Source organism: Sinocyclocheilus grahami, unplaced genomic scaffold (assembly GCF_001515645.1).
Source record: "Sinocyclocheilus grahami isolate Dianchi unplaced genomic scaffold, SAMN03320097.WGS_v1.1 scaffold487.1, whole genome shotgun sequence".
Taxonomy (NCBI): Eukaryota; Metazoa; Chordata; class Actinopteri; order Cypriniformes; family Cyprinidae; genus Sinocyclocheilus; species Sinocyclocheilus grahami.
In genome coordinates, this window is record NW_015505666.1 from 27926 (window position 1) to 55132 (window position 27207).

Here is a 27207-nt window from a genome sequence, read left to right on the forward strand (position 1 = left end):
TCTCTCAAAAGCAAGTATTTATGTCAATGAACATATCAGTGCCATCAGAATGAAAAGTCCTTCTGTCATTGTTCACAAACAAGATAGTCAAAATGCTTAGTCATGTTGTCAACATAAGAGTGCACTTTGTTAGTATTACCTGATGTAAACTATGGCAACAGTTTGGATGACAGTTACTGTATTGAAATGCAGAATGCTGCACTTCTTATGTATGTCATATATCCATTTCAAAAGTGCACATTTACACATTATTGTATGTGGGATATTGATTGAAAGAGACTAGATAGGATTCACAGTTACACTTTACTAGTGGTCTGACAAAAAAAAACCTTAACAACGTCAATGTGATAGAAAATAAATATGGGCACAAAGGCGAAAATAAAATAAAAATTAGAAAGGCAAACACAGAAAACACCCCTTAGGCAGAACTTTGCTTTTGCATGCAGCACTGTATGAGGAATTGCAGTGTAGTCTGTCTACATCTCCTGACATGCCAGTCTGTCGGTCCACAGATTCTCGTCTACATCACAGTGAATATCTTCCCTTGCAATGTAACGTGGAATTGGAGTCAAGTGAACCATCTCACAACTTCATACAGTATATGTGAATGAGGCTGGCCTCAACCTGACCAAAAGCAGAAGGTGTGGTTGAAATGTCATCGGCCACAGAGCTACTGTTGATTTACCAGGCCAAAGGGGAGGAAATATCCATTGTCAGAATTTGTAACTCTTGTGTTGCCCTCTGTCTATGCTTTCCAATTGAAGGTTCATGAGATGCACCTTTGAGCTATTTCAGAGAACTGGTTTATCATTAGCTGATCTACATTCTCTTCATTAGTGAAAGTCAAGATTCACTTGCACAATTCATGGCAAATTTACAAAAAGTCTTATAGAAATGTGTAGAAAATATGCTTGACAGTTTATGACAACTAGATCAACCATTTAGCATTTAATGACTTATACGATGAACTAATGACTAGATGTTTTGGGGTGTAAGACTGTTGCACAGAGAACTATATAATACATTTTAAGCAACATCACATTAGCAACTGATAATGTAGGAAACCGCAGATAAATGTACATAATCAATTGCATGAATGTACCAAAGCAATCGCAACTTGTTCAAAAGAATGAGAAACTGCTTTTATAATGTGCTCAATTGACTAGATGATGTGGAGGTTGAACAAGTAGTTTTGAGAATTTCATTTCTGATCTGAGAAATGCACCAAAGCGACTGAGAAAAACTGTAATAATAAAGTTCATCAAATAAAGTTTATTGTTTGGTTTCTGTGTAGACCTGCATGGTGGGCGGGGCTAAACAGGCAGTGATGTAGAATCGGTGGGTGGGGCTAAACAGGCAGTGATGTAGAATCGGTGGGCGGGGCTAAACAGGCAGTGACGTAGAAGCAGCCGTTGATCTTCTTCTGCAGAGGCGGTGTTTAGGTGGAGCTGTACATTTTGCAAGCTGTCGTTTTGGCAGATTGTCTTCAATATAAGATGATTTTTAGACTAACAAGAAAGTTTTGAGTTCTGAAACGGACAGAATGATTTTATAGCACAATGACCTCTTATATGTCAAAAGATCAAGGGAATTTTGATTTCTCAGTTCATGACTCCTTTAAAACTATAAATATCTTCGCTTTGTAGGATCGTTGTTCCTACATATTGAGTGAAATTAATTTATTCAAATTCATTTCTAAAATTAATTTATTCTGTTACTAAATGAAAATTTGTTGAACAGGAAATCTGCTGTTGTCTTGACGAATGTATTGGCTGAATTAGCACAAATTTAAATGGACAAATCATAGTAGCGTTACTGAGTACAATTATTATAGTCGAGATGCATCAAGTTGCCTTGGATTCAACCTTATTCAGCAATTTATTTTTTACAGTATGTGTAAATTGGGCTCATTAGAAATAAGCACCATATTCATTAAATGATTTGCCAGCTGTAGTTTAGGATAAAGCCAGTGGTGTTTGCAAGATAATGTGACCCTTACAACATTCTTATACTGTACATATTATTATGTATGTTTACAGTACATCTTTATCATAGTCCCCCTGGAGCAAACTGGGGGGTAAGTACCTTCCTCAAGGGTACATGGTTCATCGCCTGTGAGGTTTGAACTTGTAACCTCAGCTAATAGCCAATATGTTTAACCACTAGGTTACACCACCCATATATATCAGTGAAAGTGTCACATGTCACAGCTCACGTGTCACTCACGGTCTAGAGAAGCCCTTTGCATTGAGCCAAGCATGGACCTCAAAGGGCTGGGAATCAAATGTGATGGGGGCTAAACAGGCAGTGATGTAGAATCGGTGGGCGGGGCTAAACAGGCAGTGACGTAGAAGCAGCCGTTGATCTTCTTCTGCAGAGGCGGTGTTTAGGTGGAGCTGTACATTTTGCAAGCTGTCATTTTGGCAGATTGTCTTCAATTTAAGATGATTTTTAGACTAACAAGAAAGTTTTGAGTTCTGAAACGTACAGAATGATTTTATAGCACAATGACCTCTTATATGTCAAAAGATCAAGGGAATTTTGATTTCTCAGTTCATGACTCCTTTAAAACTATAAATATCTTCGCTTTGTAGGATCGTTGTTCCTACATATTGAGTGAAATTAATTTATTCAAATTCATTTCTAAAATTAATTTATTCTGTTACTAAATGAAAATTTGTTGAACAGGAAATCTGCTGTTGTCTTGACGAATGTATTGGCTGAATTAGCACAAATTTAAATGGACAAATCATAGTAGCGTTACTGAGTACAATTATTATAGTCGAGATGCATCAAGTTGCCTTGGATTCAACCTTATTCAGCAATTTATTTTTTACAGTATGTGTAAATTGGGCTCATTAGAAATAAGCACCATATTCATTAAATGATTTGCCAGCTGTAGTTTAGGATAAAGCCAGTGGTGTTTGCAAGATAATGTGACCCTTACAACATTCTTATACTGTACATATTATTATGTATGTTTACAGTACATCTTTATCATAGTCCCCCTGGAGCAAACTGGGGGGTAAGTACCTTCCTCAAGGGTACATGGTTCATCGCCTGTGAGGTTTGAACTTGTAACCTCAGCTAATAGCCAATATGTTTAACCACTAGGTTACACCACCCATATATATCAGTGAAAGTGTCACATGTCACAGCTCACGTGTCACTCACGGTCTAGAGAAGCCCTTTGCATTGAGCCAAGCATGGACCTCAAAGGGCTGGGAATCAAATGTGATGGGCACAGATGTAGTTGAGCACTCCTCCTGAAAGTTTCGAGCTGGGGGCTGGGCCTTATTGTCGGTTATCCTCTTCAGCAGTTCATCATTTACCTCCTTCTGTTGGTTGCGATCTAGAGAAATAGGCAGAAGAAGCGAGAGATAGAGAAACAAGCACTGGGACAGAGACACAGTGAATAAGATTGCCCAAGACAGGAGCAATGAGCTCTGGTGGGAATCTGCAATCTATGTACATAAGAGCACTCTCACACCAAATTCATTTCCCACTTCTCTGCATTTTTTCGGCAGACTCTCCCCACTCTCCATCTCACAGCAAATACAGCGAGCAGATAAGAGGTACGTACTATCTTTATCCCTGGAGGATTTATTCATCTCCAAAACCTCAGCGTGATTTACAGGGCCAGTGGAGGTAACTTTGTAAGGTTTCACAGCCTGTAGAGATAAAACAAAAGCCAGGGAAAAACAGAGGGGAAGAAAAAGAAAGAGTCAACGCCTGCCATGTAGAGTGGGAGAATATACAGTATGTGTGCACTTTCCATGAACAGGGTACAAAAAAGAGTCTGAAAATATATATATTTTTAAATGAAGTATTTTCTCCTTTTCCACAAGTGGTTAGTGAAAGAAAGTGCTTAACCTTCAGAAAATGGTCTGATATATTATATTAACCTATTTCTGTTCATTTTCCATGAGGTGTGCAATTTTTCTACCCTGTAAGCAATACTGGAACCTTTCTAAATATACACCCTAACATTTCTATGTAATTTTCTAGCACTAAACATGTATAAACTAATAAATTAATTAATTAATGGATAGACAGACAGATAGATAGATAGATAGATAGATAGATAGATAGATAGATAGATAGATAGATAGATAGATAGATAGATAGATAGATAGATAGAAAAAAAAAAAAGACATTTAAAAAACAATAGGCCAAAATCACCTGACATCAATTCATCCAACATATCTACTAGATTTCACTACATAAGACATTGTATTTGTCCTGTACCACTAATGCTAAACTAAATGAGCTGAAGTCACTGTCCATTTTCAACACACCTCCTTTCTTACAGATCATTACAGATTGCATGTAATTCATAGAACTATAGGCCTTATTAGGGGTAGCGCCATATTTAATTTTTGACAGAAATGTAAATGCTGTAAGGGATAGAAACTGTGCATTGAATGGACTGTACTGTTGTTTAACAACTTGATGAAACATTTTTCATCCAAAAAAAAACTTTCATAAAAAATGTCCATAAAACATGCCATCTAACCTGACTAATGTCTATTTGCCAGTTGTAGTTTGTTAAAGCCGGTGATAAAAGTATATTTTCATTTATAATAGATGTTTGCTAAATGACCCCTGTACCATTCTCAGTGACTCTCGATATAACTATTTTTTTCTTGCAATAATGCTTACACAAAAAGTAATAAGACATGAAAGTTCATGAAATGTGCCTTGTAGAATGCAAGTAATAAACCAGACTGTGTGATAAACAATGTTACTGTGAGGTTTTTGGACTGCATGCCAACCTGGCTGTTGAAGAGAGCAGCACGGTTGTACTGCTGCTCTCCTGGTTTGACCTCTTCTAGCACATTACACGGCACGTAGCCCAACTGACCGCTGCGGTTCCTCAGCAGCCGCCACTGTTTATTGTTTTCCAAGACCTAGAAGCACGTGAGATTCATGTCTACTATTAATACTGTAAACTGCATGAGTGTGCATGAATCAGTATTTTTTCTGGGACAAATCTATTATTGGGACTTTTCCTTGTTCATTCAACATGTTGTCAAATTTTAACTAAAAGGTTTTGGTGCAGTGGTTGTGTCATACTGTTTGCCAATGATACATCCTACCATTGGGATCCTAAAATGAAATCCCAGTTATACCAGGCTCAGGCCGGGCATGTCAAGAAACACGATTATCCATGTTTCCAGATGGATTAGCCAATCGGGGGTAATCCCTCTTGATCACTTCAGTAGTTCTCATGTAAATAGAGTGCCTCAGGGTTGGAGGCTGTTTTGAGAGAAATGGCAGACATCTGAAAGTGACAGGTTGAAAGGATGCCTTCCTACATGCTTGACTTCAGCTTTCTAAATTGTTATGGGTATTGTGCATTTGCAAGGGCTTACACTCTTGAACATAAAAGGCTTTTTAATGGCATTTATGGTTCCATGAAGAACAACGTCCATGGAACCTTTCCATTCTACAAAAAGGATCTTTATAGTGGAAAAAAAATGTCTTCACACTAAGGGAAATTTATTTGTAATTTTTTAGGAAATGTTCACTAAAAGGTATAAAAATAAAATAGTTCACCCAAAAATGAAAATTTGCTTAAAATGTACTCACCCTCAGGCCATCCAAGATACAGATAAGTCTATAAGTAATCAAATGACTCCAGTCCATTAATTAACTTTATTCAACTTTATAACTGATTCAGACGAGACAATATTAGCAACATTATGTATATAGGATGCATTATAGCTGAAAAACAAAGAATTGAAATGAAAAACATCTTATTGATGAATTTGTCTGTGTCAATATTTTTAGCAGCTCATTTTGATGGCACCCATTCACTGCAGAGGATCCATCGGTGAGCAAGTGATGAAATTATACATTTCCGCAAATCTGTTCCAGTGAAGAAAAAACTCATCTATATCTTGGATTGGCTGAGGATGAGTACATTTTCAGCAAATTTTCATTTTTGGGTGAACTACTTCTTTAAGTGCATACTATGATAATGTTCATTTGCAAACGGAGTATCAACAAGGCATCATAAAGTAGACAGAACAAGATTTATGATTTTTATCATCTAGATAAGTTGTGTTCAATATAGTTTCCCTAAGGTTTCCCACAAACTTTTGACCAGCAGGATGTTTTTTTTTTATCATTTATGTTCAAACATCGGCCTACAGAGTCTTCTAGACCTTGAGCACTGCATGAGAGCTGTAGTCGTGTTTTCTCTTTTTCTGCCTCCCACACGGTGTACCTCAGACCTGTTCTGCCCTGTTCCCCATCCTCCTCCACCTCCTCACTGAGGGTTATCCGTACCTCCAGCACCTCACCCGGCTGCACAGAGAGCTCATTGGCATTACGTGCCACGAAGTGATAGCGTATCCTAACATGTTGGAGGTCGCTGTTCGACCTGTGTGATAGAAATAGCAACACAGCACAATACTTTGAAGTTTCTTTCAAGATAGATAGATAGATAGATAGATAGATAGATAGATAGATAGATAGATAGATAGATAGATAGATAGATAGATAGATAGATAGAAAATAAAAAAAGACATTTAAAAAACAATAGGCCAAAATCACCTGACATCAATTCATCCAACATATCTACTAGATTTCACTACATAAGACATTGTATTTGTCCTGTACCACTAATGCTAAACTAAATGAGCTGAAGTCACTGTCCATTTTCAACACACCTCCTTTCTTACAGATCATTACAGATTGCATGTAATTCATAGAACTATAGGCCTTATTAGGGGTAGCGCCATATTTAATTTTTGACAGAAATGTAAATGCTGTAAGGGATAGAAACTGTGCATTGAATGGACTGTACTGTTGTTTAACAACTTGATGAAACATTTTTCATCCAAAAAAAAACTTTCATAAAAAATGTCCATAAAACATGCCATCTAACCTGACTAATGTCTATTTGCCAGTTGTAGTTTGTTAAAGCCGGTGATAAAAGTATATTTTCATTTATAATAGATGTTTGCTAAATGACCCCTGTACCATTCTCAGTGACTCTCGATATAACTATTTTTTTCTTGCAATAATGCTTACACAAAAAGTAATAAGACATGAAAGTTCATGAAATGTGCCTTGTAGAATGCAAGTAATAAACCAGACTGTGTGATAAACAATGTTACTGTGAGGTTTTTGGACTGCATGCCAACCTGGCTGTTGAAGAGAGCAGCACGGTTGTACTGCTGCTCTCCTGGTTTGACCTCTTCTAGCACATTACACGGCACGTAGCCCAACTGACCGCTGCGGTTCCTCAGCAGCCGCCACTGTTTATTGTTTTCCAAGACCTAGAAGCACGTGAGATTCATGTCTACTATTAATACTGTAAACTGCATGAGTGTGCATGAATCAGTATTTTTTCTGGGACAAATCTATTATTGGGACTTTTCCTTGTTCATTCAACATGTTGTCAAATTTTAACTAAAAGGTTTTGGTGCAGTGGTTGTGTCATACTGTTTGCCAATGATACATCCTACCATTGGGATCCTAAAATGAAATCCCAGTTATACCAGGCTCAGGCCGGGCATGTCAAGAAACACGATTATCCATGTTTCCAGATGGATTAGCCAATCGGGGGTAATCCCTCTTGATCACTTCAGTAGTTCTCATGTAAATAGAGTGCCTCAGGGTTGGAGGCTGTTTTGAGAGAAATGGCAGACATCTGAAAGTGACAGGTTGAAAGGATGCCTTCCTACATGCTTGACTTCAGCTTTCTAAATTGTTATGGGTATTGTGCATTTGCAAGGGCTTACACTCTTGAACATAAAAGGCTTTTTAATGGCATTTATGGTTCCATGAAGAACAACGTCCATGGAACCTTTCCATTCTACAAAAAGGATCTTTATAGTGGAAAAAAAATGTCTTCACACTAAGGGAAATTTATTTGTAATTTTTTAGGAAATGTTCACTAAAAGGTATAAAAATAAAATAGTTCACCCAAAAATGAAAATTTGCTTAAAATGTACTCACCCTCAGGCCATCCAAGATACAGATAAGTCTATAAGTAATCAAATGACTCCAGTCCATTAATTAACTTTATTCAACTTTATAACTGATTCAGACGAGACAATATTAGCAACATTATGTATATAGGATGCATTATAGCTGAAAAACAAAGAATTGAAATGAAAAACATCTTATTGATGAATTTGTCTGTGTCAATATTTTTAGCAGCTCATTTTGATGGCACCCATTCACTGCAGAGGATCCATCGGTGAGCAAGTGATGAAATTATACATTTCCGCAAATCTGTTCCAGTGAAGAAAAAACTCATCTATATCTTGGATTGGCTGAGGATGAGTACATTTTCAGCAAATTTTCATTTTTGGGTGAACTACTTCTTTAAGTGCATACTATGATAATGTTCATTTGCAAACGGAGTATCAACAAGGCATCATAAAGTAGACAGAACAAGATTTATGATTTTTATCATCTAGATAAGTTGTGTTCAATATAGTTTCCCTAAGGTTTCCCACAAACTTTTGACCAGCAGGATGTTTTTTTTTTATCATTTATGTTCAAACATCGGCCTACAGAGTCTTCTAGACCTTGAGCACTGCATGAGAGCTGTAGTCGTGTTTTCTCTTTTTCTGCCTCCCACACGGTGTACCTCAGACCTGTTCTGCCCTGTTCCCCATCCTCCTCCACCTCCTCACTGAGGGTTATCCGTACCTCCAGCACCTCACCCGGCTGCACAGAGAGCTCATTGGCATTACGTGCCACGAAGTGATAGCGTATCCTAACATGTTGGAGGTCGCTGTTCGACCTGTGTGATAGAAATAGCAACACAGCACAATACTTTGAAGTTTCTTTCATAAGTGAGGCTACAGCTGACTACAGTTAAGTAGTCAACACTTGACATTATTTTTAGAAGTTAGATGTAGTATTTTTAGCCTTGCGATCTCTGCACCTCATGCATATGGTCATATGCTTATAATATGTGCTTTAAAAGTACTAATAAAAGGCCAATATATTAATAATAGGCATGCTATTAAGAAACTAGGTGAGAATTGGTCCCTACACTAAAGTGTTACCTCTGCATCTGGATAAAAAGTAGAGATTTTATGCCAGAATGGAGTCAGGTTTCTGTTAGTTTGATAAAACAGTGTCTAAATAACTAATTGGCTGTTGATTAACATTATCCAATAGTCGTTTCAGGGGAAGATTTATTTCATTTTGAATTTATTTGGAAAACCGGGCACCAATGAATTTTTCAAAATAAGGCAAGACCAATGCAACAAAAAAATTAAACAGGGTCACTTTTAATTTCATGTTGAAATCCAGCAGTCCAAACAACTTTGTCTAGAGGCCAGTCTATGAACAAACAACTCATTATAACTAACAAGCCGGGATAACAAGCTACTTTGAAAATCCTTGTTTTTCCTTTAAATCGGTTAGAAAAAAAACAAACTTTCTGTTTTAATGATACGTTGACAAATCTGAATTCCTGAGAAAGTTGCAAACTTTAAAGCAACGTCTATATGGACAGAACATACATTATAATAAACATGGTGTTTTCCTGTGTATTGTTCCTTGCCTTGTAAATCTACTTTATGACACAAGCAAGCTATAAAACACTAAATAACTCTACATGATAAACACAGGCATGCAAAACTGGTTTATTATAATGGACAACTTACGACTCAAGCATCCTTTTTCAGAAAAGCCTGCGTTTGCTTTGCTGCAAGCGCGCCGTGAGCCGCTGCACCATCCACCAAGGTGGAAAGTAACTTGACGTGCTGCAGCCTGCACATGCGGTGTAGCTCATGCATATTTCAGCGAGCCTTCACAGAGCATGGAGAACTTTAAACTGAACGTACTGGTCCCCATGCATCATTAATGTGCTGGCCTACCTCCCTCCTCCTCGCCCAGTCGTAGAGCGTTGAGGATAACCGCAGTGGCCCAGTGTCCAGCCTGTGCCAAGACCTTCTTTCTTGAAGCCCATAAATAAATAAACATGCTGAACGCTGGAAACTGGCACTCCACTACACAACAGGCAGATTTGTTTTCGCCTGCAATCGCAGTTTGTTTTACACGCTCCAGATAACTGACCATATATTTTAACAGTCTCATAATTGTAGCCATTCAGCATGTCACTCTTAATAAATTGCCACAATAAAAATGTAATTATCAACTTTATATATTTATATACTTATAAAACAACAGTATAAACTATTATCTCTATATAAATTATTAAAGGGTGCAAAATAATTATTCATGGCAGCTTAGATGTAACATCACAGCCTGCATACTTAAAAATGGCTTTTAAAGTTTTGTCCATTCTAGTGAAAACCATCAGATGGTTAATGTGGCAATGAGCTTGTGTATTGTTTGAGCCGTGACACTGTTTAAGTTATAATTTTTACAATTGTTGCATGGTCATTTCAACAAAGATTTAAAATTTGATCAAACTAACCAGAAAAGGATATTTAGCATTTTGTAAGCATTTTAGCAAGTTAACACTCATACTGTTATATTGAAATATTGACTATTTTAACATTTATAAATTGGCACCATTTACTTCCATTGTAAATGCCTTACTGTAACCCAAATGTTTGCTTTTTTTTTTTTTTTTTTTAAAAAGGAGGAACAAGTTGAAATGAGAATTTTTTCTATAATCAACATTGTGCCACAAATGCTGTCAACTGTCTGAAAGAATAATTCACCCAAAAATGAAAATGTGCTGAAAATGTACTCAAACTCATTTACATATTGAATGGCCTGAAGGTGATTCTTTAACAGATTTGGAGGAATATAGCATTACATCGCCAATGGATCAAGATATTTTAGCTTCAAACCTTTGCTTCCTACTAAAATACGAGTCCTCCATTCATACTATTACATTATCCATAATATTATAACTTATCTACATCTTGAATTGCTTGTGGGTGAGTAAATGTTCAGCAAATTTTCATTTTGTGGGAGAACTATTCTTTTAACTGTACTGAATCCGGAATATTCTTTTACAACCTTCATACAGTACCTTTTGACAATGCATGTTGACTGACAGCCTATCACCAAAACCTTATCAGTACATCAAGCATTCTGTAGCACAGAGCAGTTCACATCACAGCCCGAGGAAACAGTAACCTTTCCACAATCCTCAGTTGTCGACCCAGTCTGTGACCTGTAATAGTATAATAACGTTGGAAGATGTTATCATCCCAAAGACGGTCGTGGGAGAACCCTGTTTTCACCTACAATTGGATAACCCAAACATGATGACACCATGCTTCTATAACATGGACTGGTGTTTCTATTGGTAATGTGTTTGGTTTATTCCGCAGGCTCAGTGTAATCCTTTGCCAAAAGCGTCTACTCCCACAGTGCCATGTTCACATTGGTGTAAAGCATAGCCTGAATGCCAAAGATGTGAATCCAATTTCACGTTTAAAATGCATTTATGTTTTTATTTACATTTGTTTTTATTTTTCTGAATGCGTATCTCATCTGTTTGATAGTGTTGTACAGTCAAAATGTGTTGTTACTAGCAATATGCCACATTTTGTGTGGGTTTTAGCATGTTGCAGTACTTTTCTAGAGGGTTTATTTCATCTAAAAGAGTGATTGGTTATATTCCAGTAAACAAAATCAATTTACTTTTGCTCTTATGTCATCAAACAAATGAACAATGGTGTTTACCAGCTTTGCTAAACTGTCTTTCTTGTACAACATACGCAGTTATTAAAATGGCATCTAATTAGAGGCATTGAGCAGGCGTTTTACATAAGATTAATTGCATTTTTGAGAGCACTTTTTCTTCATTATTATTCTGCCGTGCAAATGGATTCACTGCAACTGTACTGCATATTCATTTTCAGGAAGCTTGGAAATTGTGGGAAACTAGCCAAAGGTGGATCTGGGTTGCTGTGAGGGAACAAAAAACAGATAAAGACAAAAAAGTAGCCATTGATAATATCTAAATAATATGTAGTAGTATAGTATATAGTATCCAAATCAAAATGTAATAAAATTAATTTATGTGTGTGATTTATGTGTGAATTATGTGCAATGTCTTAGCCACTAGGGATTGTTACATAGGGCTATACAGGCATCTAGTGGCAACACAATGATATTATAGATACTAAATTGTGCAAAATGTTTATCTTAACAGTCAATTTACAAATAATGCATTCAAATTTGTGGAACTCAATGCACTGAATTTCCACAAATTAGTGTCGTTACTATGACAACCAATTTGAATGTGACAAGCAACTGGTCTCTGAAAATAATTATATATGGGGGGGGGGGGGGTGCGCAATAGGGATTTCGCCTAGGGCACCAAATTGGCTAGAAACAGCCCTGGGTACAAGCATAATCTGTAATACGGGAGCACTGCTTTTGCTCCCTGAAGTCTGGGCCTCCTTAACTTCCATCCTGAACTATGGTGGGCTTTGCCTCAAGACAGAGCCTGTGCAGGTTGTTATTCTGGAATATTTAAAGGGGACACATCTTGAAAAAGAATATTTTCTTGCTCTTACTAAATAAAAGTTATGGTAGCATGTGATCACAATGCAAAGGATACATCTCTGTCTGAGTGTCTTCTCTGAGTATTTATGAAATATACCCTGTTTGTCATCCTGAGGCCATCCAATAGATGTGTTTGTTCCTTCATTGGAACAGATCTGGAGAAATTCAGTAATTTTCCATATACAATTCCATAATCCATAACAAAGCCTCCTTCAGTGTAAAAGACCATCCCTTGTTGTTGTTTCATTTCAAAATCCACTGACAATTTTGTGTAGAATAGTTTGAGACTTTTTCACTTGTAAATGGTACTTGATCTCTGCATAGTTCTCTGCTGATTCAGATATAATATTACTGGAAGTAAAATTATGGAGAAGATCTGTATTTTAGCTGGAGGCAATTAATTAATGAAGGATTTGTTTCTTACAAACACTTTTCACTTCACGAGATGTTAATTGATGGACTGGAGTTGTGTGTATTACTTGTGGATTATTGTGATTCTTTGATCAGCTTTCTGGACTCTCATTCTGATGGCACCCATTCACTGCAGTGTATCCATTGGTGAGCAAGAGGTGTAATGCTAAATTTATTCAAAACTGTTCTGATGAAGAATCAAATTCATCTGTAATTTGGATGGCTTGAGGATTGAGTACATTTTCAGCAAATTTGTGAATGAACTATTCCTTTCATTCTAATAATAATGATTGAAAATGGTTACATAAAAACAAACTATTTTGGCTACAAAGAAAACTTGACTAACGTGAGAATATGGCAGCTTGAAAGATATGTACATGTATGTATCTTTATACAAGGACGGTGAAATGAGAGTAGAGAGGAAGAAACAAAAAAGAAAAGAATGTGTATTGTGTGCATGAGTGTCTTAATACAACAAGGGTTTTATCTTCAATTTCTAAATCCTTTCTGTTATCATCAATAATTAAAGAACCTTGGCTTTTACAGCTATCTGATTCGATATTCAGTTGTGCTTGCAATAGAACAGGCCATTGTTCTTCTTTCCCACCATTAGTGTGGAAGAGCTGTTCTGGAAGACTGGAAGACTACGCACAAAATTGATTCTTAGAGCAACCAGGGAACATGTGCTGCGTGTGCTAAACATCAGAAAGATACCAAGCGTGAGCTCTTCCTGTGGTTTAAAACTCCGCTGAAAGTTTACCTTTGTTAAGTTAAAAAAAAAAGTTTGGCGTTTCATTTTACCTCGGGCTTTTGCTGGGAAACTTCAAAGCCGACAGAGAGACTGGAAGCCAAAAGAAGAGGCAGCTGCAGCAGCAGGTTTATTCTGAAATGTTTATTTATTCCTCTCTTTTTTCCCAAAAACTTGCAATGTGTTACGATTCACAAGAGAATCACTGACAACACATTCACTTCAACCTCTCAGCAATATATGCATATCAAAGATTGATTTCAATCGTTAGGAAGAGCAAATTTAAAGACAAAGCAGACAAAATCATTTATAAGTTGTTTGGACTCTCATTCCAATCACCCATTCACTGCAGAGAATCCATTGCTGAGCAAGGGGTTCAGTTTCTCCAAATCTTTTAAGGTATAGAAACAAACTGATCTAAATCTGGGATGACTTGATTGTTATTAGATTTTCAGTTTTGGAAGAACTATTCTTTATGACCAGACTGGCGATTAATGATTTTATTGGGTCGTAATGGCTGTGACTTTTTGTGTAATGTTGTGATGTGACAGTGTTCATTTTAAAAGTGTGAATGGGGAATTTAATTGTAAATGGTTGAACTGTTGTATGGAAGTCAGGAAGTTATTCTACACAGCTACAAGCATAAATGTCAGTGAGCAGAGTTGTGCTCGTTAATTAAGGACTGATTGTGTTACAAATGGCTTAGAGCCTCGTTTGACTCCATATGAACATCTCCCTAAGCAGGCATTACTGAAGGAGATAAGACTTGTATTTCTACAGCAGTGGAAAAAAAAATATTGCAGTTTGTTTCCCCCCCAATTTTCCCAGTTAGTTTCGCTAAATGGCACAAATCAACAGTTTGTAAGTCATACTGTATCATTTCTAATTTCCTCATATTTCCATCACTCACACAATTAAAATTAAATTAAATGGAAAAACATCAGTGAAGTTCATTTAAATAAGTAATAGAGAAAAATGTCATGTAAATAATGAAAAGTAATGGATTAGTATGAATAATTTTGGTTGGTCATAATTCAGATTTGTGGAGAATTAATACTTAATGAATGCCCACTGTGATGTGAAGATGTTTTCCTTACCAGTTCAGTTGGTTCAACAGCTAAAAAAAGCTTTCCAAGCTATTAAGAACTTTATATAATATTAAATAATTAAAGAAATCTGAACCTATCTGTTTCTGTCCAGATTTATGCTAATTTCATTCTAATTAGGCACTTTATGCTAATGACTTCAGACATTAAGGATTTTACTTGCAAGCAACGTAATACATAATGGTGGTTATGCAATACAGAAAAAAAACACACCTTTTTATACTAGAATCCAACTGTGTTCTTTATTGATTTATGATTAGTTGGATTACATTCACACACACAGTTCTGTTATTTATGACAGTTTCGCATTCTAAAACGTACGATTTTGATTGGTCAAATGCAGTATCCAGTGGTCTGAAATTTACAAATTTTCATTGTCATCCATAGCAAAGCTGATCCAGATAACTGATAAAGTATTAATATTGCTATAATATTGTTATATTGCAGTGTTCATCTTGTTGCTAAGCTGATTGTTTTGTACATTGTTAATAGACTATGTTTTTCTTAGTAGAAGATTTTCTTATGTATAAGTACTACAGCAATTATGCTTAAAGGAGACATATTATGCCCCTTTTACTATATGTAATATAAGTCTCTGGTGTCCCCAGAATGTGTCTGTAAAGTTTCAGCTCAAAATACCCCACAGATCATTTATTATATAATTTTGAAAATGCCTATTTTGAGTGGAAGCAGAAACACGCTGTTTTTCGTGCCTGTCTCTTTAAATGCAAATGAGCTGCTGCTCCCTGCCCCTTTTCCAGAATAGAGCTGCGCCATTACAGCTCGTACCTGCTAAAAAAACATCTGTTTTGGTTCTGATTATCATGTTTATCGCGCTGAAATCATGCGTTTTAAACCATATTAGTTTAAACTTCTGATATACGTTTTCTGAGAGCACACATCCGAAGCACACGGACAGAAAGCGGCTGTCACAGCATGTGAGTACTAAACTAAGTTCTCATTCACACACAAGTTTACGTTAAAATCACATGAGTTACAAAAACAGTTGGTTATGTCTGTGAAGGTAAACAGCTGGGTAGGGCTGGACAATAATTCAATATCAATATGTATCACAATATATTTTTTTTCAATAACGGTGATATGATTTTTAAACACATTTCCTATATTTCGATATACATTACCAGTTTCCCATACATTGATTTATTTGTGGCGTTTGACTTCGTTGAATAAACATGAGCACTGCACGTTGCGGGTGTTTTATATGAATGTATTTCTGAAGGAAACCGACTGTCTTCAGAATAGTTTAGATGGCATTTTGATATGATCGGGTAGGGTTCATGAGACGTGTTCCTAGTTTAGATGCATAGGCGTAATTTGCGGGTGGGACGGGTGGGACATGTCCCCACCACTTTTTGCCAGGGTCGATACTGTCCCTACCACTTTTTGAAAGTAATTGAAAAATATATTGCGGAAGGTAGGCTATGTATTAAAGGGAAAACAAGATCAACAAATCATTCTTCATAACCTAATTAGGGTGATAAAATAAAAATTTGACTCCTTATGCATGCATAACTCGTGCAGTGCAATAACGATATATTTGCAGCTGTCGCACTTTTCGTAATGTCATTACGCGATAGCATTTTATTTTAAAAACAGAGAGCTTCCTTGTGCTGAGTATAGGCCTGCCCTCTACTATGTGATGTGACATGTGGCCAAGTATGGTGACTCATACTCGGAATTAGTGCTCTGCATTTATCCCATCCAAAGTACACACACACAGCAGTGAACACACACACCCGGAGCAGTGGGCAGCCATGCCCGGGGAGCAGTTGGGGGCTCAAGGGCACCCCAGTCATGGTATTGAAGGTGGGAGAGAGTGCTGGACATTCACTCCCCTCATCTGCAATCCCTGCCAGTACGAGACTCAAACCCGCAACCTTTGGGTTACGAGTCCAACTCTCTAACCATTAGGCCACGACTTCCTCCTAAAGATCTACTAAAGATTTTTCTAGTCAACTAGACGCACGTTATATCAAATTGATTAATATAATAATATATTAATTATTAAATATATAATTTATAAGCGCCACATAGGCTATAGGCAGACGTATTAGGCTAGAGCTTATTTCGCGCTCAAGCTCGCGCATAAAGCAATTGCCTCAAAGCACCGGCAAAGTGATTATGAACGTGTCAGGAGAAAAGAAGACATTTGAATTATTTATTAATAAATAAACTAGTGCTTTCTGAATCTCCACATGGACGTGCCTTTAATAGAAATGCACCTTTTCATATGGACTACAAAATTAAAGAATATTACAAAATCAAGTGGGCGAGTTTTCCTTATATTTATTTTATTTTTCATATAAAAATTATAATGACCTTTTTTGGTTATATTTACTATTAATTGCAGAAGGTGCGCTCAGCAAAAAGGACGCGAATATTGATGAATATTGAATATTGTTTTCACGCTTAAGTCAAGTAAAAGACCGCTTCTTAAAGCAGAGAAGGTTTTTTCGAGCTAAATTTCGAGTTAAAAAGTCATAATTGAGATATGTAAACTGACAAAAGCGAGAAAAAAAGTCAGAATTGCATGATATAAACTCGCAATTGCGAGAAATAAAGTCAGAACTGCGAGATATAAACTAACAATTCAGACTTTTTTTTCTCGCAATTGCAACTTTATATCAACTCACAATTCTGAGAATATATCAGTCTTTTTTCCCCCCTCAAAATTGGACTTATAAACTCGCAATTGCGAGAAAAAAAACTGATGAAAAAGAACAGGTTGAATGTTAACTACTTTCGTTTCCATCTAACTATAAACTACCATGAAAGTTCATCAGCGTGCATTGATTAACAGCATGTTGTAGCGCAAAAAAAAAAAAAAGTGCTCATGCAGCCAACTGAGAAAGTTAATAGCAAAAGAGCGAGCAGTGGGAAGAATGAGTCTGGAGCCCTGAATTGCCCAGCTCCCTCTGTCAATGATCTACCTGCGTTCAAAATTCTCTGGCACCGCCCCTGGTACATCGATGTATTTTTGAAAAGCAAAAATTAAGTTTGTTCAACTCTAAACCCAGTCCCCAAGTAAATTAGGTTATTAAATAAAAAACTAGCAAAACGAGTTGCACGGTGTCCCCACCACTTTTCAAAGCAAAGTTACGCCACTGTTTAGATGCCATTTTTATCTGATAAAGTACTGTTCATGAGCGGAGCTGCTTTGTTTACAGCCATTACTGGAGAAACCGTTAGTTCCACTGTTCTCACAGCGCCTCCTGCTGGCAGACAATTTCCAGCAACATGCTTTTGTTGTTGCTCTATTTTTTTGTTTTCTGAAGCATCTCGGAGCATGTTTCATACTCGTTATCCTGGTTAATGCACGTTTCAATCTATAAGAATAATCAGCCTACACTACCAGTCAAAGGTTTTCGAACTGCAAGATTTTTAATGTTTCTTAAAGAATTATCTTCTGCTCACCAAGCCTGCATTTATTTGATCCAAAATGCACCAAAAGTAGTAACATTTTGAAATATTTTTACTATTTAAAATAACTGCTTTCTATCTGAATATATTTTAAAATGTAATTTATTCATGTGATCAAAGCTAAATTTTCAGCATCATTACTCCAGTCTTCAGTGTCACATGATCCTTCAGCAATCATTTTAATATGCTGATTTGCTGATTATCAATATTTAAAACAGTTGAGTACATTTTTTCAGGATTCTTTGATGAATAGAAAAATCCAAAGATCAGCATTTATCTGAAATAAAAAGCTTTTGTAACATTATACACTAGACCATTCAAAAGCTCTTTTTAAAATTTATATTATAGAAATTATCAGAAGAGAATTCTTTAAAAAACATTAAAAATCTTACTGTTCAAAAACTTTTGACTAGTATGTTAGCCTATAGTTTGAAGTAAAAAATATTAATATTAATAAGGAGAGTCTGAGATTTATTTGACAGTGATTTCACATTTCTTGTTTGTATGAAGGCTAAATACCAATAAAAGGTGAACATTTATTTATTTGCGCCATTTTTTTCTTAAAATATTATATAGTTTTATAGGAGTAGGTTTCATAGAGTTGGCAAATTCATTTTTCATAAGTTTGTAGGTACAGACATCTGTTGTGGCCGTTCTTGGCCGTTTTTATGAGGCTTTTTTAATAGTGTTCATATCGATATCAGAATTATATCGTATCGACCGAAATTAAGAAATATATCGTGATACAAATTTTGGCCATATCGTCCAGCCCTACAGCTGGGAAATAAATTGCATGTTTATTTTAGATGTGTGTGGAAGCAGCAATATACAGTAAATAAATAAATAAATCCACTGCTCTCTTGACTCCTCTGAGGCTGGGAACTCTAAATAGTGTTCTGTGCTCTCTGAGCAGCCAAAGACAGAACGGTTAGCATGTTTTGCTCAAACTTTCACCATGGCATTAAAGCTAGTACACCGTTGTTGCTTGTGAAAACAAATGACGGCGCCGTGGGTGGAAACTCACAGATTAAGGGGCGGTAATATTATAATGAGATCCATTTGCAACGTCACTAGGGAAGCGAAATCAGATGCGCTCGTTTTTTCAGACGCTTGCAGAAAAAGGCTTACCAAAACAAAGTTACTGGGTTAATGTTTTTCACGTTTCCTTGATTGGTAGATGCACCTGGCACCTGATTATAGCACTTAAAACCTGGAAAAGTCAGATTTTCATGATATGTCACCTTTAAGTATTTCTTGTCCACATATTTATATGGTAATCTTGCTCTGCATCAGGGTTTATTTTGCAATAACTGTATATTAGCTGTACATTATTCACAATACAATTCCGTTTGATGTTTACACAGTTTCATTTTTGTTACTCTGTTTATTGCATCTGTAAGTGTCAGTTTTGTTTTCTTCACATTAATGTTTTTGTATGAGAATGTTGGCTGCTAATTCAAGGCACATTTTTGCTGTTGATTTTTTATTGACGGTTGTAAATTAAAATTTTCAAGTGGGTCTGCTTAGACCCGCTCTTTTGCAAATGAATTGTGCCAAAGCAGAAACAGCATTGTTGAGCCCCTTTGGAGCATTTCTCTTGACTTTGATGCACAGTATCTTTTGTAAGTAGATAAACAATGAACTGTCCATCATTTCAGAGAGAGAGAGAGAGACAGAGAGCAAGAAACAGTCTCTGTTGCAAATGCTATAGCATTGGATTTTCTTTCGCACAAAAATGTGCTGAGAGGAGATAGTGCTTTCTCATGTTATCTGCTACTGGACGCACACCCCACAGCCATTTTCCCATTTCTCACTTGTGACCCAGCGGTCACCTTGGCTTTTTACAGAGCTTTTAGGAAAGAGTGCTGTCCCACCATTCCTCTATCATAAATGGAGAGGGAGGGAAGTTTTGCACAATGGTATGGCTTTCACAGTCATTCTCCCTATAGAGCCAACGGATCAAGCACCCTGCGATGTCAAAATGTATCTGTCTGGAAAAAAAAGCTGAAAAGAAAGCATGTAATCACCTGAGGTTTGAATGATAACTTACGTTGGAATTTATTTTTATTTACCACGACCATCATCAGGATTGTTTTGCAGCAAAGCAGTGGCTCCTCAAAAAAATAAAAAATAAAAAGACAAAATAACAGTCCAAAAATAAAATGTGTTTATAGTTTTATTTATTTTTATAAATATTTCAAAATATGAGATCATTGAATGTGTAAAATATTTTTCTAAAAGTAAAGGTGCGGCCTTGTTTGGCAGTTGTTGTTGTTTTTTTGGGTGAAATCCGGTCAATCTTCTTTGTGATCTGTGATTTATAAGTCTCCACTGGTGACAATAGTGAACCTTTTTTGTCTGAGAAATTTTGCTAATGTGGGCTCACCTTAATATTGTCATAAGCAGATGATGTATCAAAGAGAAACACCATCTGTTGTGTGTCCCCTGTGTCCATTATGTTTTCCCTGGAGTGCTAAAGTGTGGCATGGATGTAATGTGGGTACATTCATGCGACAAATCAGCCTGCATGAATCAAAATGGTGGAAATGGATAAATATCGCCACTTTAGTTGACATCTGAAATTAAATGAACTTGAAATGACCTGAAATGATGATCTATGATTAAGCTGGTTTTTAGCAAGCACTCAACGAAATTAAAGGTTTGTCTTCGTATCTGTGGCCTTAATGGAACCTGTGATGTTTCCTGAGGATTTGTTGTCTAATGGTCCAAAAGGAGGGTGACCTTTAATAATAATAGCTGTGCAAACATTACACTGAAATTGGAACATGAATTTATACTGGACTAAAAAAATAAAAAATTCTCATATCAGAAATACCACACACATACTCTTTTTACTGGCCTGGATCTTTTATATTTGAGGGAAAGGAAAACCCATACATGTGCAGTTTTGTTTTTAGTGTACTTGAGGAAAATGGAAGCGAACTGTGGAAAAGAAGACAAGGAAGAAAGTGGAAGCAAGTAAAAGAAAATGATAATATTGAACAAAAGAATGAGAAAGACTGTACGGTGTATTTGTGCTTTTTATAGGGGAAATGGGGGAAGTCATATCGCTGAGGTCCATCTCCAGAGCTCCCCTTTGGGGTTTGGGTTGGTGCTGTAATCTGGGTCAAAGTGCTAACTGCTAAGAGGCGCCTGTGAGAGGCTCGCTCGCACATGAATCATTTCTCATGCCTCTCTTCCTCATTAAACTCTCTGCTGATAGAATTTCAAAGGCCTCCGTGTCTCTGACTGACCTTAAAGGTAAAACTCTGCTTCACGGCAATGACAGAGACTCGCTCAACAGGCCTTGTAACCTTGTAAGATGTGCCACATAACTAAAGGCACAGAGAGGTAGAGATCTGAGTAAGCATTAGTCACTCATATTATGCAAGAAGCCATACTGTGATTTTAAAAATGTGTGAATGTCAGACAACATAGACCAGAACGGTTGGCACATATTGTGAGGTCAGTGGCTCAGTTCCAAAAACTACAGCATCACAGATATGCTCACACGCAAAGGCTGTTTATTAAGCATAAGTGTGCCATATTCACCTTATTTTTCAATGTGAAAGTAAGCTGTTTCCTGTGAATGTGTGAAAGTTATGAATCAATACCCACTATAGGTGAATAACTGTTCATGATTATGATAATACAATAAAATAATATAACAAATACCAGTTTGCAATATCAAGAAGCATACACTACAACTACAGTAGACAATATTGTATAAACATTAAGCATATTTATAATCAAATAAATATGCTATTTGAAGAAATAGTTCACCCAAAAATTACAATTCTCACCCTCGGGCCATCCAAGATGAGTTTTTTTTTTACATCATAACAGATTTGGAGAAATTAAGCATTACATCACTTGCTCACCAATGGATCCTCTGCAGTGAATGGGTGCCGTCATAATGAGAGTTCAAACAGCTGATAAAAGCATCACAGTAATCTACAAGTAATCCACATGACTCTAGTCCATCAGTTAATTTCTTGTTAAGTGAAATGCTGTGTATCTGTAAGTGATGTAATGCTATTTTTTGCCAAATGATGAAGAAACAAATTCATTGACATCTTGAATGTCCTAAGTGGGAGTACATTTTCAGAAAATGTTCATTTTTGGGTGAACTATTCCTTTAATATTAAAACAAATATAAATGTATGATATTTAAATAAAAACTATAAACAAAAATATATAAACACTATAATAATGATTTGTGCTTAATTAATTTTTTATTTTTGGAGTTAATAATAGAAGTTAAATCAATAACACTTTACTATAGGGACCAGTTCTCTCCAGTTGCTTATTAGCATGCCTATTATTAACATATTGGCTGTTTATTAGTATTTATAAAGCACATATTCTGCATGACCATATTCTACATTCCTAATCCTACCCAATCCCCAAATTTAACAACTACCTTATAACAATTTATAAGCAGCAAATTAGGAGTTTATTGAGGCAAAAGTCATAGTTAATGGTTTGTTAATAGTGAGAATTGGACCTTAAAATAAAAAAGTGTGTGTAATGTGGGGTTTGGGTTTTGTTTCCAGGTTTTCATGTTTTTTATTTTGATATTTTGCCTTGTTTCATGTTCCTTGCCCCTCATGTGATCACGTCATGTGCTACCCTTGTTTGTGTGTTATGGTCTGATTGGTTCAATGGTTCATGTGTCATGTTCTCATTGGTTGTCTTAGTCATGTGTCTTGTTCCTCATTGGTTGGATTGTGTCATGTGACTCTCTTTGTTTAGTATTTATAGCCCTCTTGTTACCAATAGGTGCGTTCGACTTGAACCACGGCTACAGACGGCGGTCGACGAGAGTAGCCGCTTGCAGTTGGGGGTGGAGTTGAAAACGGACACGTCAAGCCGGACACTTTCTGCTCCCGTTAGTAACACTCACGCGGTGTTTGCATACTGTATCACAGATGAAGTGAATAAAATGCAATATTTGTCAAATACACAGACGTTTCAGAAACGTTTTCATGAGCAACAGAAACACTTTTTATATACTGTTTAATACAGTGCCATCTTGTCAAGAATAAAGTTCAACATAATCATATACTATTTAAATACTAATAAAGTGGGGGTATATATGCTTTTATCAGTGTTTTATGATAAACGTGACTCAATATAACAGTGCGACTACAGTAAAAAAGCTTTTACTGTTAGATTTAACAGTAAAAGCTAAACATAGATTTGTGGCTATTATTGGAATTGAAAGGGTTAGATTAAACCCGAAACACACGTGCGATGAGTCTGGCCAATCATGAAACAGCTGTCGTCATTATCACTCCTGCAGTCGTTGTGGAGAAACTGCGCCGTCTGAGTCAGCCGGCTGTTCTCGAAACGCTCTTGCGGCACTTTGATGCCATACGTGATAGTCACATGGCGTCGGCGCCATCTCAAGTCGGACAAAATTTCTAACCGGCATGCACTGCTTCAAGTCAGAATTTGATCAATCTGCGCAGCGCTGCGTTAAGTCGAGCACACCTATTGTCTCTGGTCAAGTATTATTCCTGTAACCTCTGTTGGTGAGTTTTTTTTTGTTTTTGTTTATGCCATGCCAAGTCCAGTCAAGTCAAGTCAAGTCAAGTCTAGTCTATTTTAAGTTTAATTTTTTATTGTTTTGTCACTTTTGGATTTAATAAAAGCTGCACTTGGGTTTTCACTACGCTTGCCTCCAGTGAACGTATTAACCTCTGTTTGGTGAGTTGTTTCATCTCTGTAGTCAAGTCTAGTCCTCAAGTCTTTGTGTTTTGTTTGTATTTTTGGATTTCCCTCTTCATAATAAAAATGCACTTGGATTCATCTACAACTTGCCGTTCAGTGGACCATCATTGCAGTGTGACTGTTAAATCTTTAGAAATTGATTGATTTATGGATTAATTCATACATTTATTTCTTGAAGAAGTCATTTTTATTCTTTGAGGACCAAAAAGCTTGGAATGCAATGGAAATCGAAAAATGAATCATGCAATCTCTCCCATTTGCTCAGTAATGCAATTCTATTCAGTTCTTGCATGTTTGGCTCCTTTATTGTTACAATTAAGGAAACTGGCATGTGTAAACCATTATAGAATTTGCTTTGTATTCAGCATCAATCCAGTTCTTCACACAGCTTCCAACCTGAAGCTAAGCCACCTGTGCAGCTGGTGCCTGCTGCAGCCTGGACTGCGCCCAAATCCAAGCGGGGTGCTGGATTTATTCATACATCAAAACAGAGAGACATTCGGCAGATCCTCACAGTAAAGCACCACCATGGCTTCTGTGCAGGAGAGTCGCTAAAAATAGGCTGCCACCAAGACTTGGGATGGGGATATAAACAAATATATTCTTTTATCTCACAGAAAGGTTTAAGTATGAAACTTCATGCAACACTGAGATATGTCAGATGCTTTAGAGGAAAGTTTGAGACCTGGGTGTGAGGAAAGAGATCCTTCTTTGTGCTGCTATCAAGTTCTATCAGAAAGACTCAAAGAGAAGGTAAACGTTTGCATGGTATTTATTCCGTAAAGTGTTAACGGATGGTGGTGAGTGAGTTACAATAATTAGTGAATAGTTGTATAGAAAAATTCTTTGGCATAGGCCCCGTCCTATGTCCAAATCCTGGGGACGCAGATTTGGCTGATCCTGCCTGAAGATGAAGGCAGGGGCGGAGCCTACCCCCTATGGACAGGGCCAACCTGGTGGTGGTGGGGAGGATGAAAGGGAACGTCAGCTTCATCAATTGCGAAAATTAAACAAGAGAGTTCAGTGCTTATATACTCCAGGTGTCAAGCAGTGAATGGTCAGACCTGTTAGTATGAATGACGTGGCATTGGAGTCTTCCTGATAGAACTTGAGCTGACGCTTCCATTTCAGGACAACAAGTGTCCGCACTGTGTTTACATATTGTCACTTGCGCAGAAACAGAAATCCTACCTCAGCTTTCCCAGCCTGCTGCATAAGGAAAAAACAAGAATTATTTTGACTAAGCAGGGTTTAGTGAAAACTATGACTTGATATTTCTTGTCTACTTGAAAGAAAAGGAGGAAATGTGCATGTGGGTGGCTCTGTGTGTGTTTTGTGTCTGACAGTGTCAGCAATAGTTGAACAATGTTTTTCATGTGTTTTACTGAAGATTCTGCAGTTACAAGCTTGCAAACTATCCAGAGAACATCTTAATGCCTTAAGAATGTGTTGATGAGCAAAACTGATGTCAGGAGGTGCCATTTCAGCAGACACGTACAAATGCTGGCATACGCAGACATTTACCGGCAGTCAGACTATTGAGAAACGAAGATGTGCTGTGTTAGTGCTACATAATAAAAGTATGCTGACATACTGCTAAATTTGTATATCAGCATTTAGGTTTTGTTAATTATTAAAATGTTTGTTTTTATTGCTTTTCTTTAGCAGATGTTTTTCATTTCAAGCAAGCAGATTGTACTAAAGTTTACTAGGTTATATTCAGAGTTTGGATTAAATTACTTAGTAGCAAGTTAGCTATATTCATGAGCTGAACTGTAAAATAGTGAGTATTAGTCAGTTTAAAATAGTTAAATGGGCAGAAAATCCCTTTATTATAAAGTATTTTTGTCATTGAGGTAATATAGTTATATGCATAACATTTATACATAATGCATTTTATATAATATATTGTCATTATCAGATAAAGTATATATTTTATAGTATAATATGTTTTATATTTATATTTATTTTAATTATTATATAAAATATTATATGTTATATAGAAATGAGTATTTACACAATATATTTTTGTTCTTAATGGCACATGAGAAGAAAACAAACTAGATTAACCATATGTGACCATATATAACCAAATCTAGGTCAGTTTAAAAAATATTAAAGTTGTGTTTTGGGCTTAATACTATACTAGGCTCTGGATTCATTTGTATACAGTATTTAGTTATCTTTATTCTAATTTAGTAGTTTGTGGTAATAAGGGGTTAATAATAAGCTGTATAGAATCATAATTATAGCTTTTAATTGCACTTCTTTCTGATCATTTACAACTGCTAATAATTAATGGCATTGTTTAGTCAGTAGTACCCTGGGCAGTTGCAAATGATTAATCAATGCTTTCATATGAGCATAGTTAATTACATTAGTCATAAATCATAACCTTTTATTTTCTACCACCACGGACATGATGAACCAGACTTTTTTTTCTCAAGGGTTTTGATTGCACATTTTCCACAAAGATCTATGATCCTTCACATAATTGTATTTTATTTATTTTTATTTATTTTGTAAATAAGCCTAAGGACAAATTTCAGTAAACAAGGCTGCAATGCACACAAATTGATTAACACAAAGAAATTCATTTAATTAACAAAAGTTCATTCACAGAACTGAGGCCCACAGTGTTCACCTAGAGGCGGTGTTTCTTATCGTCTGAAGCCGTTTCTCCTTTTCTGCTTTTCAGCCCTTTTGTTGAAGAGAAAATCTATTTAAGTGGCTGAAGCTCTGACACAAAGCAAGAGCAGAAAGCTGTAGAATCTGCTGGCTTAATTGATTATTTGCACAGAGCTGTATATCAGTGAGGTGCAGCATACCCTTGGGAAATAATGTAAAACAGATAACAAGATCAAATGTGGAAGAATTGCTTTCTACTGCCAGCTTTATTAATCTGTTTCTCTCTTAGTCAAAATGGCTTTTTTCCCCTCTCCTCTATGCAGGTTTTTGCATTAAGGCAAGGTACGCCTCTGCGTCCCAAGTAGCATAAAAGCTACAGCTGAGGGAGGTTTTATGAAGCTGTTTTGATTTGAAAGAATATGGGTGGCTCATGATTTCAACATTAGCTTAGCAATCGAGCTGTGTGTGGCAGGGAAATTGAAAGGGTTTAGCTGCATTATGGCTTGCTTTTTAAGAATTGGAATTATTCAGTAACAAGATGCTTTAGAGACTTAATTTACTTTAAAACTGATCTGTTAGGACATTAGAGGGCTCAAACGCGCTTGTATTTTGGCCTTAAAGGATCAGGCTTGAGGAAAATACACAACACTCGCTTGCTTGCTTGCA

The 27207-nt window shown here is 36.5% G+C and overlaps 2 protein-coding genes across 2 annotated transcripts in view; one reads left to right on the forward strand and one right to left on the reverse strand.

Annotated features, from left to right (window-relative positions):
- LOC107553930 (epidermal growth factor receptor kinase substrate 8-like protein 2) overlaps positions 1 to 3611 on the reverse strand; it is a 6536-nt gene extending 2925 nt beyond the window's left edge. Inside the window, exons 1-2 of the mRNA XM_016236275.1 lie at positions 3584 to 3611; positions 3175 to 3352 (exon numbers count right to left, since the gene is read on the reverse strand). Of these exons, the coding sequence (XP_016091761.1) occupies positions 3175 to 3352; positions 3584 to 3611 (206 nt within the window). The remainder of the gene's footprint in view (positions 1 to 3174; positions 3353 to 3583) is intronic.
- The window catches only part of mgat4c (mgat4 family member C), a 60481-nt gene that overhangs the window by 24684 nt on the left and 8590 nt on the right, over positions 1 to 27207 (forward strand). The gene's annotated exons all lie outside the window — the stretch shown is intronic.